General features: G+C 41.9%; 1 protein-coding gene across 5 annotated transcripts in view; it reads left to right on the top strand.

Moving 5' to 3' along the window:
- The window catches only part of foxp4 (forkhead box P4), a 104,198-nt gene that overhangs the window by 77,424 nt on the left and 10,812 nt on the right, over window positions 1-15,962 (top strand). For 3 of the 5 annotated variants that reach the window (XM_061784704.1, XM_061784706.1, XM_061784702.1), the window contains exons 6-14: window positions 1,348-1,486; window positions 3,656-3,857; window positions 5,134-5,232; window positions 6,352-6,450; window positions 9,170-9,257; window positions 11,026-11,109; window positions 12,943-13,168; window positions 13,300-13,376; window positions 13,465-13,566. In XM_061784704.1, the coding sequence (XP_061640688.1) occupies window positions 1,348-1,486; window positions 3,656-3,857; window positions 5,134-5,232; window positions 6,352-6,450; window positions 9,170-9,257; window positions 11,026-11,109; window positions 12,943-13,168; window positions 13,300-13,376; window positions 13,465-13,566 (1,116 nt within the window). The remainder of the gene's footprint in view (window positions 1-1,347; window positions 1,487-3,655; window positions 3,858-5,133; window positions 5,233-6,351; window positions 6,451-9,169; window positions 9,258-11,025; window positions 11,110-12,942; window positions 13,169-13,299; window positions 13,377-13,464; window positions 13,567-15,962) is intronic. The other 2 variants (XM_061784703.1, XM_061784705.1) reach the window with 2 other exon arrangements.

The following is a 15,962-nucleotide window of genomic DNA, read 5'->3' as shown; positions in this document are numbered from 1 at the left end:
TAAATACACTGTTATTTTTAAGTAACAGTTTAACATTCTTTAACTAACTGTCATAGAGGTGTAAAAATAAGTGAATCACTGTTGATGTTAATACAAACAATAAAACATTACTTCACAACTGATTTGCATTGCAGATTCGTTTCACACTTTTTAGTATTCTTAATTGTCACTCAAGTGAAAAAAGCTAAACAATCCATCCATCCATTGTCTGAGCCGCTTCTCCTCACTGGGGTCACGGAGCCAATCCCATCTATCATCGGGCAGGAGGCGGGGTACACACTGAACTGGTTGCCAGCCAATCGCAGGGCACATACAAACAAACAACCATTCGCACTCACAGTCACAGCTACGGGTAATTTAGAGTTGTCACTTAACCTACCATGCATGTTTTTGGGATTCGAGAGGAAACCGGAGTGCCCGGAGAAAACCCACGCAGGCACGGGGAGAACATGCAAACTCCACACAGGCGGGGCCGGGGATTGACCCCACTCCTCAGAACTGTGAGGCAGACGCTCTAACCAGTCGACCACCGTGCCGCAAAAGCTAAACAATGTAAAACATAAAAAAAAACAACCAAACTTAACTTTGCTAAGAAGTGATGTAGGATGGCAACTAACGATTATTTTAATAATTGATTAATCTGTTGATTTTTTTTCAATGAATTGATGAACTGGATTAATCATTTTTTAAATTTCCTACCCTTTATTGAAAAATAGGACTTTATTTCAAACTGAAAATAATGAATTGATTACGACTCAGTTACTGGTTTGATCTGCAACATCTGTAAGAAAATAGGCAAAAATGTTGATCATTGGTTTCCAAAGTAAAAGCAGGTGTTTTTGCAAATGTCTTATTTTGATTCAACACAAAAGATAATAAGTGTGCTTTCATGTAAGACTACAGAAATGACAGAATATTTACTGCTGAGAGGCTGAAATTCTGAGGATGTGGTCTCTAAATGATTAACCGAATAGTTGTTGATTAATTTGACAATCAATTAGTTGTTGATGAATCAATTAATTGTCGTTTTTTTGGCAAATTTGTTTCAAAAAGTCACAAATTAAGAGTAAGTTATTTAATGTGCTCTCAACTGAGCTCATATGAGGAGGTTTTGTTCAACTTAAGAGGCATAATTTCCAGAAAATGTACAATCTCACTGTGTCTCAAGAAGACTGTACAAATATAATATGACAGATATAATCTGTCTTGGCTTAATATTGCTTTCATTAAATTGTGTCCAAAAAATAAAAAGTTGGATATGATTATTACTACAGAATCATAGTAAAAACAGACTAACGAGCTAATTTCTTTTTTCCTCTCGATTTCTCCCCTTCCCCTGGCGTGCAGCAGCTCGGCAGCAAGCAGCTGGCCTTCCAGCAACAGCTGATCCAGATGCAGCAGCTTCAGCAGCAGCACATCCTCAACCTCCAGAGACAAGGCCTGGTTCCCCTGCAGCCCACCGCCGCCATGCAGTCCCTGCAGCAAGGTAGGCACACTTGTTAGCAATCTTACTGTCTACACAGACTCGCACAAGGTCATGACTGCACATGCACGGCACAGGCCTCCTGCACCCAATGCCACATTTGAAGCCTGTTAAGTTAATCAGGCTGTAAAAGATTAAAGAAAACCTTATTGGTGAGTTTGTGGAAGGTAGTCATTGAGATAATAGGTAAAATATACCACTAATTCCCAAGTTGGAAGTGTGTGCACGCATCCTTACAATTAGCCATCATGGAGAAAATCATCAGTGTTCTATATATTTATAGTCCACCACAGTCCCTTCTATTTGTCTGCTGGGTTCCTCGATCGAAGTTGACTGCTCCCCCCACACTGACACGTGTCTTACAGACATTCATTCTTTCATCTATAATTACTCATAAATTAAAACTTCTTACCTTTGCACCCCAAATATTTCACGATTACAAGTAATGGTTCTGCTTTTAATCTCAAAGGCAGAAATTAAATGTTACAACTTGATTGAAGAAAAACAACTTGGTGTTCAGACAATTCATATTCAAAGAGAGACACTTTGTGCTAAAGAGGATAATTTTTCCGACACTGGACTTTGGTATCTCCCTCTCTTGTGCGCTCTCTGTATCCGAGTGGAATTTCCCTGCAGTGTGAAAGAGCCGGCCCATTGTGATGGCGCAGCCAGGCGTGAACCGGAGCATTCCTCGGACCAGTCATGCCACACAAACACACACTCACACACATACACAAACAAGCACACAAAAACACTTGCGCACAAATGCGCATAATTAAACACTCACACAACAACACACAAATGAGCACACTCGAGAACACTACTAAACATTTGAACCCACAGACTAAATCCAGCTAAGTATATCCATTTTTAGTAGAATTATGAGTCAATACATTTGATAGGTTGTTGTAAAATGTTATTCCTATAAAATTATTCAGACTATTTATTAAATAATAATAATAATCAGCCATCTCCATGAGACCAAAGGCATCACTAGGGAAAATTTCCATTCGATTCACAAACTATGTAGCTCACAAATAAAAGTCAAAAGAATGTTGCTTCAGAAAATTGTGTAAACATTTAGGAGAATGTCTGCTACATTGCAACTCCTCTCTGATTTTTGCAGTCCAATGGAAAGCACAAACCTACAATACATTTTTCAAAAGGGATCTTACATAATTCTTTTGATCAGTAAAAAAAAAACTTCATTATTATGTTTTTCAGGTTAAACAACAACAACAAACTTCCTCTTCTTTGAATATGTGGTTTCATTTGGACAGCAACAGTATGAGGTTTGGATTGTGCTGTGCCAGCCCCCTAATGGAAAGCATATTGCATTCTGATCTTTTTTAAGTAGTCATTCTAATCTTATATTTTTACAAATGTGTTTGGGGCTCAGCTATGAATGTGTTAACTTGCTCTTCACCCATCACTTGTTCACTGGAATGTTTTTTATTTTCATTAAGTGGTTGTTTAAGGTTTTAAGCCAGCCTGATAAGTTAAACAGGAGGAAACGCTCCACATTTTTACTGTGTGGGTGTATCCATAGATTGATCAGGTTTCTTGAGTAATAAGTGCACACTCATAGAACCTTATACCAACAAGAAGCCTCATTTCTCAACATTGAGAACTTTTGTTTTGGCGGGACCACTGGAGAAAGCAGACATAATATTTGTATTGCTGCAAGGTCGCTGGGTGTGTTTGTGTGGACACGTACAGCTGCGTGGAGGCAAAAGTATATGTGCACCGAGATACATTGGAGTGCACTGTGGCATTTTAGGCATCTCTCTTGCTTTGAAATTGGAGCAGAAATAACAAAGCTGTGCTCAAAGTATACTCTGACCCGCTTGAGAAAAATAGTGCCAGTGACAGCCGCTGCAGTGCTGCTGGACTGTAGGAATCGCCATTAGTGTTTGGAATGCATGTATAAATTAGCTTTTGGTTAGCCTCAGCTGGTGCTGTTGTCCTCTTGTAATAAATCCCAGGGGCCCTAGCAGTTGCATTGTGATTTTAATTAGTAGAAATTAGAAAGCACTGTCTCTCTCTCTCTCTCATCAATATTATATTAACCACATTTCTTCTCAATTTAGGTCTCATAAGCATACATTATATTAAATGCCCTCACTTTGAGCATCTTTCCTACATCCTTCTGGTGTGTGTTTGTTTCTGCAGCGATGTGTCCGTCGGATCTCCAGCAGCTGTGGAAGGAGGTGTCGGGGGTGCCGAGCAGCGACGAGGCCTTGAAACAAGCCGAGGGCCTGGACTTGAGTACCAACAGCTCTAATTCTACCTCAGCCTTCCCCAAAACGGCCAGCGCCCACATGCCACTGCACAGCCTGCCCAATGGACAGAGCCACACCCCAAAGAGAGACAGGTACTGGAAGCGTTAACGGTTAACACTCACCAGCCGCAACATTAGGTACATCTGCACTGTCTAATGAGATCCAATACAACAGCTCTATATAAGCATTTTGATTGACATAATAACACGGGCATGTTCATTTGGTATTGTGTAATGATAAAAAAAACAACAAATACAACAGTTACAAAATAGCACATGATTGAGAGCTACCGTACTTCTCAAATGCAGGTTATTCATACCATGGCGGCAAATAAGGATTATTTAATCATAGATTAAGCTAACTATTGTTTTTTTCCCCAAAAAACATTTAACATGATTCAGTTACTGCTTTGGTCCATAATATTTGTCAGAAAATAGGCAAAAATGTTTATCATTGTTTTCCAAATTAAAAATGCAAAATGTTTGCAAATTTTTTATTTTGATTTAACACAAAAGATAATCAGTCCGCATTCATGAAGGACTACAAAAATGTGAGAATATTTGCTATTGAGAGGCTGAAATCTGAGGATTTGGACAACTTTAAGTTAAACAATGGCTTTAAAATGTTAATCGATAATCAAAATAGTTGTCTATTAATTTGATGATCGTCTTTAGTATTTAGTAGAACACAATCACTTTTTGCATTACAAACAATAAGGCCATGTCCTAAATCTTAAAATTACACTGGTAACAAATAAGCAAACAAGCATGTGTGCATACTGTATGTTGTGCTTTGCATTGGCAGTGTAATAAATTTCTGTTTTGATTGACACTGTCAAAGAGGTGTTCATTTCACAACATCTTGATGATTGCGGTTGCAGTTATAGTAAAATAATCCAAAATTAGATTGGGCAGGTGTACCGAATGTCGTGGCTGGTCAGTGTTAGTGTCCTTCCACTGTGTGACCTGTCGTCTTTCTAATTCACACACTTTCTATATTTAAATTTCCTGCCTTCCTTTTCACTTTTTTGCAGCTCCTCCCTTGCGACACAAGCAACATTCGCAGGCAACACACCACACAGCACCAATGCGTTAAGTCATTTAATAGAGCGTGTCGGTGGAGTTATGTATGCAGTGCCACTATGCTGTCAACCACATGCTAATAAAATATACAGCGGAGGAGGAATGGAAGGAAGGAAGGAGACAGTGTGGTTTAAAGATTGAGATTGATAGATCAAATTCTGATGGTAGTGTCTTGAACGTAGTTGTATGCGCACTTCACGCACGCTACATATATATATACATGATATCGAGCTGACGTGGTCCCATGGCTGTACAAGCTACTCATGGGCTTGTCTCCATTTTTAAGAGCCAGACTGTTTGAGTGGATATCCTCCTTCACCAAGGCAGACAGTGGCGATGACCATGGCCCCCCATACTCCAAAGGCAGCCAGCCCCCCACCAGCCAGTGAGTAGCATGCACACTCATACACACACATGGCCCGCTCACTTTGGATGGTATTCCAAGACTGATCAGGATGAGTGGGCTCAAGGAAATGCTATCAGTGTATCCTAACAGTAGATGCAAAAGCAGGCAGCATTAGTGAGTTAGCCTGCTAAGCTAATGCATGGCTGATGTGGAGGAAAATGTGGTTGCCAGCAGTTTGTCACGGCTGCTGTCTTAGCTGCTTCTGAGTTGACTCAACCGCAGCCAACACACACACACACACACACACACACGCACACACACACACACACACACACACTACCCTGAACCTCAGCATGCACATTAGATCAGGAAGAGGTGAAAAAGAAAAAAAGGGAGAGGGAAGGGAGTGAGACGTTTCCATCTGCAAAACAAATGTTTTTTGTTAGACGACCTTATGATATTGATTTGGCAGGATCCTCATTCCAGTCCTCACATACACCCAACACACACACACACACACGCACACAATCATGTACTGTACATCTATGTGCAGTTGCCAAAGAAAGTTTAGATACACATCTGCTACTGGACCCACTACACCCCCATATACATACATATTCTACTAATGCAGTAGAAAGTGTTTGTTTTACCATGAGCACAAGCCAACCTGACCCAGTTACATACAGACGCACACACACAGTAAGCACACGCTCACCAGAATTACCATCGTATGATGGCGGCCGCTGCTAATCAGTCTTGGAAAGAGTTGGTGCCGTGCCGACTCTGCGTCAAGACCTGAAACACAAGAGCCGACAGCAAAATGAATGCACACACACACACACACGTGCACCACATGCACGCCAAGGACAAAAAGACATGTCATGGTCTTGAAAATGTGCTTCTGAGGTTGCTGGAGTGATCCCCTTATTCGCCTGGCTTCTGTAACTGACCCCACTCTGCTCTATCATCCTTACGCTGCACTTGGCTTGGAGAGCGGCACGAGCTAACCACACTCAGATGGCTGTGTTGTTGCTACTGCTGCAAACAGTTATTCATGTGTGTGATTGTGTGGTCGATTGACACTTTGCTGCTCTCTATTCTTGCTTTTATTTGACCGCGTATTGTGTTGCAAGCCCTAACCGGTCTCTCTCCTCGCAGTCACGAGGAGCATGCCGGCTCCCATCCTCTCTATGGCCATGGAGAGTGTAAGTGGCCTGGCTGTGAAGCACTGTGTGAGGACATGGGACAGTTCATCAAGTAAGTGTTTCGATTTCTTGTTCAACCATTTTTTGCATTACGGTGCCTATTGGTGTTGATTTAACTTTCTGGCACGGGGATGTCTCCTTCCAAGTGTTCTTGGTTGTTATCCTAAAATTCGGCAGTTGCTAACTTCTTTTCTCACTAACCACAAACTTTAAGACCACATCAAAACAGTCTTCAATTCCATTTTGAATTGTAACACATTGCCTGTCATTTAAAAGGCTCAGGGACCCAATTTCACACATGTATTAAAAGAAACATGACATTTTATCTGATTGAGATCACTTGTTGGAAGATGAAGTAAAACTTTAGTGTCATGTAGAATGTCAGTCACTGATGTATTATAGCATCAGTCATCAGTTGCCATTGGGTGCATAACATTCAATGCCAGTCTTGCAAACCTACTATACCCATGTATACAGTCACACCTTTAACATTTGCTCAGCTAACACACATTACTGGCAGTAAATAACAGTATAGAAAATCATGAATGTGTGGTCATAGATGACCACAATGCAACCCCAGAAATCTTTTGGAATTGCTCATGCTTTATAGGTGAATATAAGCGCAGTTGGGGCAGTTGCTCTGAGTGGTGGAGAAAATGGTCATTCAATTTTTTTGATGCCACAAAATGCAATAATGTTCCACATGAAGCTGTAAGATGCCTTCTGATTAAACGTGTCTCTCAGCACCCCTAAAATACAGAGGCTATGTATGATTGATAGAAGTAATAGTGTGAGCAAGTATCAGAGTTCACACACAAAAAACTGAAGAAAAAAAATATTCACAGTAGAATTGGTGTGAATAGTTCTTAGCATTCACAGATTAAGAAAAATAAATATGTTTGACATACAGTAGTGGAACTGTGAATGTTGAATAACTGTCTCTCAGTAAAACCCTTGATGCACAGTAGCATCAATTTGGATGCTTTTCTGCCTACATTAACAGAATAAGCTCAAGCCTTTTTATTTCTACAACCATAGCCAAAGGTTCATTATTCTTCAGTGTTGTGTTCCAGACCTTCCTGTCCACATCTTCAGTATGTTGGTTGTTATTAGCCAGTATGAAGTCAATTGAGGATGCCGAGTCCGGCCTTGACACACTGTTACTTCCTCCTCTGTCACACTAGCACACACAACGGACTTCCCGTAGCACTGTGGCTTCTAACGACGGCTTCACAAGCTCTTAATGAAGCACCCAAAACAAACTCACCATCATTATGTTTTTATGGAACTATTAAGCTATTTGAAAAGGCGGGAGGGATATTAATTAGCCAAGGTGATGAAATTGGCCTTTTCATGAAAGTGTGCTTGGTGATTGTGATGGCATCGGACAAGCAGATCAAAGCTTGCGAGCAGGCTGGGAAAGTTTGGGGAGGAAAGCTGTTGTTTGGTGTCTCATTTCACGTAGCCCCAGGCAGATGGAAGGGGAGGGAGGGGGGCAGAGTGAAAGTGTGCGAGATAGAGTGAGAGAGAAAGAGAGTTGAAGATGAGAAAAAAAGAGGCAGTGACAGATAATGCCCGTAAATCCAACAATGCTCCCCCCTTCCAGCCAGCCTTTGTCATCGCCCCATGAGAGTAGCGGCAAGGCAAGAGCAGAGCTGGATGACGCTCCACTATTTCAGCCTTTCTTCCCCGCCTTGCCTCCACCTAGTCAAAGTCCTCTGGTATAACATTCAGGCTGTGGTTGATGGGCTTGGGTATGATGTGGGTTAAAGTCTTGTCTGCCAGCACTCAGAGGAGTAAACAGAGCCTCATTGTGGGCCACATCCAAAAAGAAAACCTGCTACTGTTTATGTCCCATCTACAGACAGACGGGAAGTTTTTTTGGTTGGAATGAGAGTGAATCATTGGCATTTAGGGAGATGTGGGAGGGGAGAGTGGACGGAAGAGTGAGGAGAGTAAAAAGGGGGAGAGAAGTGAGATCATGTTTTTGTTATTATTATCGTGCACTTGTGTTGAGCCATGGATTAGCCATGCCATGACATCATTGTTTTTGTTTCATTTCAAGCCTCACTCTGATATTGCCTAACTTTCCGAAGTCTAAGTCGGAGACTCGTGCGACACACACACACACACACACACACACACACACACACACACACAAGCACTTTCATGTGCAACTTTCACTTGCCCAAAAACAGTGAGAAGAGAGCTTCCTTCGGATTAACACCACATGATATCATAAAAAGTCCCTCCGGAAGACTGGCACACACACTTTACGGATATGCACTGGCACAAACACAGTGGGCAACCTGTGAATAACCTTGGTGATGACAGAGGAGAGAAAGGGATGGAGGAAGGGAGACAGGGAGGAGTACACTGGGAAAGATCAGAAGGTCCCAGGTCCTCCCACAGTGGAGGAAACAAATAGCACCACCACTCACTCGCATAAGAACACACATTCATATGAAGTGGAGTGAAGTTTAGCAAGAAGCGCGAATGAAGATAAGCTTTTAGGTGATAACACATGAGCTCATATCCAGGTGGTTGTCTTGGAACATGGCTCACTTAGCACCATTGAAGTATACACGAACATACAAAACACAGCTGCTGCGTCCTTCACCAGACAAAATAAACCACTAGTACATTTCTGAGACAGTTCGTAACTCGCAGCTAAATAAAGTCTGAGCTCTCCAAAGTCATCACCGATGAAGACTGGCTTTTGCTTCCATACCAGAAATGACTTAACCCTGTGACCGTACAATCTTCTTTAGGCACTTGAACAACGAGCACGCCCTAGATGACCGCAGCACTGCTCAATGCCGAGTCCAGATGCAGGTGGTTCAGCAGCTGGAGATACAGGTAGGCCGCTCACACGCACACGCCATCGCGCACACTTGATTGTCACCGCCTCCCAAACAAAGGCCCGATCCGATGCTTTTCAAGCCCTTCAATGGCGCTAACTCGTTTGAGGCTGAGGACCTGTGTTAGTGCAGAGCAGTGGAGCTTGTAATTTAAAAGGAGCAGTCGGCGGGGAAGCTGCCATCGCCGCTCCAATTATGAAGCTGCTCTGGTCACCGGCAAGAGCGAGCGAGGCGGTGAAGGGAAGGAAGGAAAAGAAGAAATTAAAAAAAGAGAGACATGAGCAGGAAAGCAAAGGGGGGCATTCTGCGTAGCCTCTATCCGCCTCAAAGTGGTTCCTTTACGCCACACTCTTGAGGCATGTGAATGCTCCGGCAAAGGCTGAAACACACAACTTGTCATATCCGTTCTTTTTCATATGTGTACTGTATGATCAAAAATATAGGGACACATGGCCTTCATGAAGTGAAAATGAAAGAAAATGTGTAGTTGCCATTCCCTTTTCAGGTTCCACACAGTCTTTATTCTAGCTCATCCACAAGGTGTTTGATGTGGTTCTTCCACTCCAAAGTCATCCAAGCATACCTTGAAGGAGCAGATAAGGTATTCACCAAACTGTTCCCAATAAGTTGGAAGCATATAATTGTCCAAAATTTAAGATTCAGCGGTTTCACTGCAGTCTAAACCCAACCGTTGGTTCATTGATTAATTAATTACTTAACGGTGTCTCTCAATACTTATGTCCATATAGTATGTGTGAGGGTTACCGGTATATGTCCAACATTAGCTGCGATGGCAGTAAGTCAGAAATGTGACACATTACACTGTTTATTACTATTTTATGTCAATTGAAAGTAATTTCTTGCTGTATATTGTAATATTATTGTATCTGAATTGTAATGCATTGTACTATTTAATTATATAAGTGTAACTTACACCAAAACAAATGCAAATTATTATGAAATTCAACTTCAGTGCATTATTGGCCTTTAACAATAAAGCAAAACCAAAACAATAGATTACACATTTTAACAGGCCTACTTTGAATTGTTTCAATTCTTCACAAAATTGGTACAAAAAGTTGATGCCACAAGATGAAGATGTAGTAGTGTTATTAAATCATAACAATAAACAATACAATATTAACCACATTTCATTAGTAATGCCTTACATGTTAGAGAAAAACGAAAAGGTAACTTCCGACACTGGTGGTAAACATAATTTATTTGGGACGCTTGAGACCTCCACCAGGAAATACAAAGTGACAGAGGAGAAGGCGGCGTCACATCACATTGGGATGTCCATCTTTAGCTCACCGACATGTCACTTCATCCCTCAGCAGTCACCCACCACACACGCACGCACACACACATGCTTTGCGGCAATGTTTACATTTAATATTCAGACATATCCACACCTCGTTGAAGTGTGTGTTAATAATGCTAAATGTACATCCAGAAGCCTATACCTGGAAGCTTGCACACACACACACACACACACACACACATACATATATGCACACACACAAAAAAAATATCCACAGGCTATATTGGTACCCATTTAAAGGCAGGCAGCGAGGTCAAATGGGAACAAGTGTTTCTGCAGGCTAGTGTGAACATGTGAGAGTGCTGCGGGTGCTCTCTTGCGTCTCTCTGCCCGGAGTGTACTTACACTCAAAATACTGTGTCAGTATAGCATTCTATTTACCTGAGAGTGAGATAAAAGTGCATAACCTGCATGACCATAGCCTGCATCCTGTTTCTCACAGTTGGCAAAAGAGAGCGAGCGACTCCAAGCAATGATGACCCACCTGCACATGCGCCCCTCCGAGCCAAAGCCTTTTAACCAACCTGTGAGTTCACACCGGCACTCCTATATTATTATAATTATGAGACTTTCTTTCACCACTTGTCATTCACCTATAAACCAATTTAAAATGTGAGTTTTCTCGCTGAAGCTTCTTGAGAATCCAAACGCTGGGCCTCTGTTATACAGTATGTAGCTTATCATCTGCGCCCTCTATTGACTACAGAGGTCAACTACTTCTCAATTTTATTCTCTTTTTTTCCATCCCAAGTGTGGTTTTACCATTATTTTTATGCAATATTTAAAGAGTACAATTGTTCATCTGATCTGAGAGAGAAATGCCAAAGCAGGTTGATGAGGGTTTAAGATTAGCTGTAATGGTTGTGAAAGTATGTGTATGCGTGTGTGTGTGTCTGTGTGTGCGTGCATGCGAGCGTGTGTGTGCTCGCACATTTGACCGTAGTGCTTGGCGTGCTTGTTATTAGTCATCTGTCTAATGAATATTTCATTATTCAGTTTTACGAAGAGTCCTATTAAAATATGAAGATGTTGAAATTAATTGTCAATTAGAGGAAGGGTGTCATAATTTGAGCTGATGTAAATGGTGCAGCTGAGTGGTGTGTGTGTGTGTGTGTGTGCGTGTGTGTGCGTGCGTGCGTGCGTGCGTGTGTGGCTGATGTGTTGTTGGCAGGGGGGATCTCTCGCCATTATCATCTAATGGGAAATCAGGAAGAGGCGTGTATTGTCACCGCTGGAGACGAGCCTCTGTGTCAGGGATTGGAGGAGGAGGGGCGAGGGCGGGGCCCCGGAATGGAAACAAAGCTTGGCCTCAATTAACAGGGATCGACTGTTGCCGTGGTGATTTGGAAGGGTTGGAGCGTTAATGAAGTACCTGTTAAACAGTCCCGCCCCCTCGAGTCAGCTGAAATGGTGGCAAGAGGGAACAGAGTAAAGCCGAGGCAATTCACACGCACACATACGTGCACACAGAGGTTTTAATTAGTCCTAAACTAGTCGTCCTAACCTCTGTCCCAGAGAGACCGCGGGTAGTGGTTATATGTGTGTTTGTGTATGTGCATGTGCATGCAAGGCCCTAATTGGACGGTATTCTTCCGTGAAGACTTTGCCACCACAGAGTGCTTGTGTTTGTGTTCCTACAAAACATGCTGTCGTGTGGTTTTGTTTTTGCAAGCAGGGTTAATTGCAGGAGCGTTTCGCGTATAAATGTGTGTGAGTGTATGTGTGTGTTGGGATGTAAAACTAATAGAGGAAGCTGCAATTAGATACAGTGAAAACAGTCGGTTGAATTGACTTAATTCCAACATCTACTTTGGTTGCACAGGACTAAAATGCGTTTAACATATATTATTTGATTATTTTTAAGGAAAAGAATGGAAATGTTCAATCAGTTTACCTCATTTTAATCATGTGCAACCAAAATTAGGTACTTTGTTTTCAGTGTACAGTAAAGGGGCGCTCACCCAAGTACTCAACTTACAGTAAATGTGTTCAGTTTCGAGAGTGTGTCCTGCCCCTGCATGCCGGTGGCTCGCCATCGCCTTTCTAGTTACACCAAAGTTGTTTGACTGGTTTGAGGTCAGGATTCTGTGCAAGTTCTTCCACACCAAACTCATCCAAGCATGCCTTAGTGCACAGGTGTACGCTTATGCTGGAATAAAAAAGCACCTTCTGCAAACTGTTCCCATCCCATTGTCGCAAAGGTTTTGCTAATATTCTGGAAGACTTAAGTTGCAGAGGGAATTAATGAATCTAGTCCAACTCCTGAATGATTTCTTATTTGAATAAGTTGTGCGTCTGGATATAACAAATATGTGTTGTTTCCTTACCCTACATGACCGACATCTTTGTGTCTACTCAGTTGAACCTGGCTTCCAGTGGCTCGCTGTTAAAGCGGGACAGTGACCTCTACCCAGAGGGTCTTCCTCACCCCCCCACCTCAGCTGCCACCCCCATCACTCCACTGCGCCAGGGACCCTCGGTCATCAGCTCCTCCAGCCTTCACACACACTCCCACTCCCACGCACACGGTGTCGGGGCCATACGTAGGCGCAACTCCGACAAATACTGCACCCCCATCGCCTCAGGTAGGCTGACATCCTCCACTGTCTTTGGTTGTTTGACCTGTGTCATTTAAATGTTTATGGCTTTTAGAGGTGTTCGATTGTATGTATTGAGACAAATTCTGATGTTTTTTGGGGGGGCGGTATTAATTCAGAGCTGGCTCAGAACTGTGAGTTCTACAAGAACGCTGATGTCAGGCCTCCTTTTACCTACGCCTCTCTTATACGTCATGTAAGTCTCCTCACTCCTCCGCCTCCTGTGCGTCTTCTCTCCGACCGTCTTCTCCTCTTACTTTGCACTCGTCTTTCCATGCTTACAGGCCATTCTGGAGTCTCCTGACAGACAGTTGACTTTGAACGAGATCTATAACTGGTTTACACGAAAGTTTGCCTACTTTAGGAGAAACACGGCCACGTGGAAGGTAAAGGCACATGAAACACACGCATTACACCTTCTCTAACTAAATGTAGTGGAGTATTATAAGCACATTGAAAAGAAAACAATAATGAAATGTTGATTAAAAAAACTGTTATGAGAAGAAAGTTCTATCAAAATATCAAAATGACAACTGTATTCCTGTAAATTCTCAATTTCATTCTTATAATATTATGACATTTATCCTCACAGATTTACTGTAACATTCTTGTAATGCTTTAACTTTACTCACTACTCAGTAAAAGTATAAATATATTTTCATAATATTCTGACTTTATTCACATAAAAGTATAACTTTGTTGTCCTACAATTTTAACTTAATTTCTGTCATTTCCAAATTACTCATTTTCACTTAAATCTCATTATTTTTCTCAGAAGTAATTTGCTTTTGAAATCAAGCAATAGAGTGTGGTTGCAAGATTTTTATCAGCTCGAATATGTAAAAGTATAAAAGGGTCAAAATAATAGAAAAATGTTGGACCACAGTGAATGAATCAAAGTTTAAGTGCAGCATCTGGTGTTATTGAAACATGAGAAATGGTCAATATCCACTATTCAAGCCCTAATTTAAAGCGCATATTGATTCTATTCATGGTAGTAAATTATACAATACCCACTTTCGCTCAGACTTACCTCGGCCCCTCAAACACATAACTGATTGGACAGTTATTGGCTCTTTCTGTCTTTGATGAGACACTTTACGCTCACGTTTTCCTCCAAGTTGTCCTCTCGGGCCTCTGCCATTGTCTCACCTCACGCTGCACATCCAGTGAGTGCCTCATTACAACACACACACACACGGCACACATATCTCCACCATTGTAGGTGCTGACCCATTTCAGCAGAAACCTCTCACTGATGTGAGTGGCAGCGCCCCAAGAGAGAGTGAGAGTATGAACGTGGAGGAAAAGGGGTGCAGAAAGGCCCTGACCTTCTTCCTCAGAGTCCCAAAACTGAGGCCAGTGGGAGCAAGCGATGGGGACACAGAAAGGGTAAAGAGATGGGCACAGCCTAGAATATCTAGATACCTCCACATCTTTAAATATAGCTTTTACTGAATAAATATATAGGCCTTAAAATATGACTCTGCTTTGGCCTCATGTATTTATACAGCAGCCCAGTGAGTCAAATAGGGCCGTGGAGATGTATGCCCCTTAATAAGCTGTTAAAGTTCATGAGGAGCGCAGCGGTGTCAAGTGAGTGGAAGTCATTGATCAGAGAACGGCAGGACCGGAGAAAGAGGACAAGACAAGAAAAACAGGGAAAATGATACGAGCCATTGCGGTATGAATTAGAGCCCTAAAAGAATGGGTTTTATTCGATAACTGTTGCATTTCGGTCCCAAACAGTAAAGATCATTTGAAAAGATCTTTTCCAAATGTAATTTAAAATTACATCTTACTAAAGTAATCACAAAGCTAAGACATATAGTACAGTGGAAGGATTTTTCACCCAGATTCTGTTTTGGTATTGTAGACAATTAAATGTTGTTTTTTCAATTGGGCCTTCTGAGCTGGATGGATGAGCGACATGAGTGTTGTGACCCTCTCTAAATGACTCCTAATATTTTAACTGGGAGAATCAGGCTTTCATCACGGAGACAAATGCAAATAACGCCTTCATAGCAGCGGTCTGTCGAACGTGTGTGTGTCTGTGTCTTTCCGTGCGCGTGTGTGTTTGAGTGAGAGTGTGTCGTCAGGGTGGCAGGCGGAGATTGGGGTCAGACTCATTTACAAAACTTAGCATCGCGGCTCAGGGGTTGAAGGGATGCGGGGGCGATAGGATTCCTGCGCTGATTATGGCTTGTGTAATTATGTGTGTTTGTGCGAATGTGTGTGTGAATGTGTGTGTAATTATGGCAACGAGTGATGCATGCCTGGCCTGTCCCTCCCTCTCGGCTGAGAACAGCATGTCAGAGAGAATATGCAGGATTTAATTATAGACGAATTAAAATTGGTAATGAAATTGGGCATGAACACACTACAAATGGCAGATGAAAAGGGAGGCCTGTCCCTGGGGGGGGGGGGGAGGACAGACACACCAAGATAGCGGTGTGTCTGTCTGAGTCTGTGTGTGTGTGTGTGCTTGATGATGACAGATAACAAAAGAGAGATAAAATAATGCTGCCTGGCACACAGCAGACACACACGGCTGTAGTATGTTTATAAAGAAATATTTATCATATATTTAAAAAATAATAATTTACCTGATGTCCCTTCTCCTGTCTCTTAAATACAATACCTACATTTGTATTAAATGCACCCAGTTTGAGGACTCATTCCAGTTTTAAATTTCAAGTAGCAAAATATGAGTTCATTCTTCTACTAATGTGATTTTTATTCATTACTAACATTGTTTTTTTTCCCTGTAATAATGGGACTT

This window comes from Phyllopteryx taeniolatus, chromosome 9 (assembly GCF_024500385.1).
Source record: "Phyllopteryx taeniolatus isolate TA_2022b chromosome 9, UOR_Ptae_1.2, whole genome shotgun sequence".
Taxonomy (NCBI): domain Eukaryota; kingdom Metazoa; phylum Chordata; class Actinopteri; order Syngnathiformes; family Syngnathidae; genus Phyllopteryx; species Phyllopteryx taeniolatus.
Note: the sequence above shows the minus strand (reverse complement) of the source record. Positions and strands in the feature narration are given on the sequence as shown.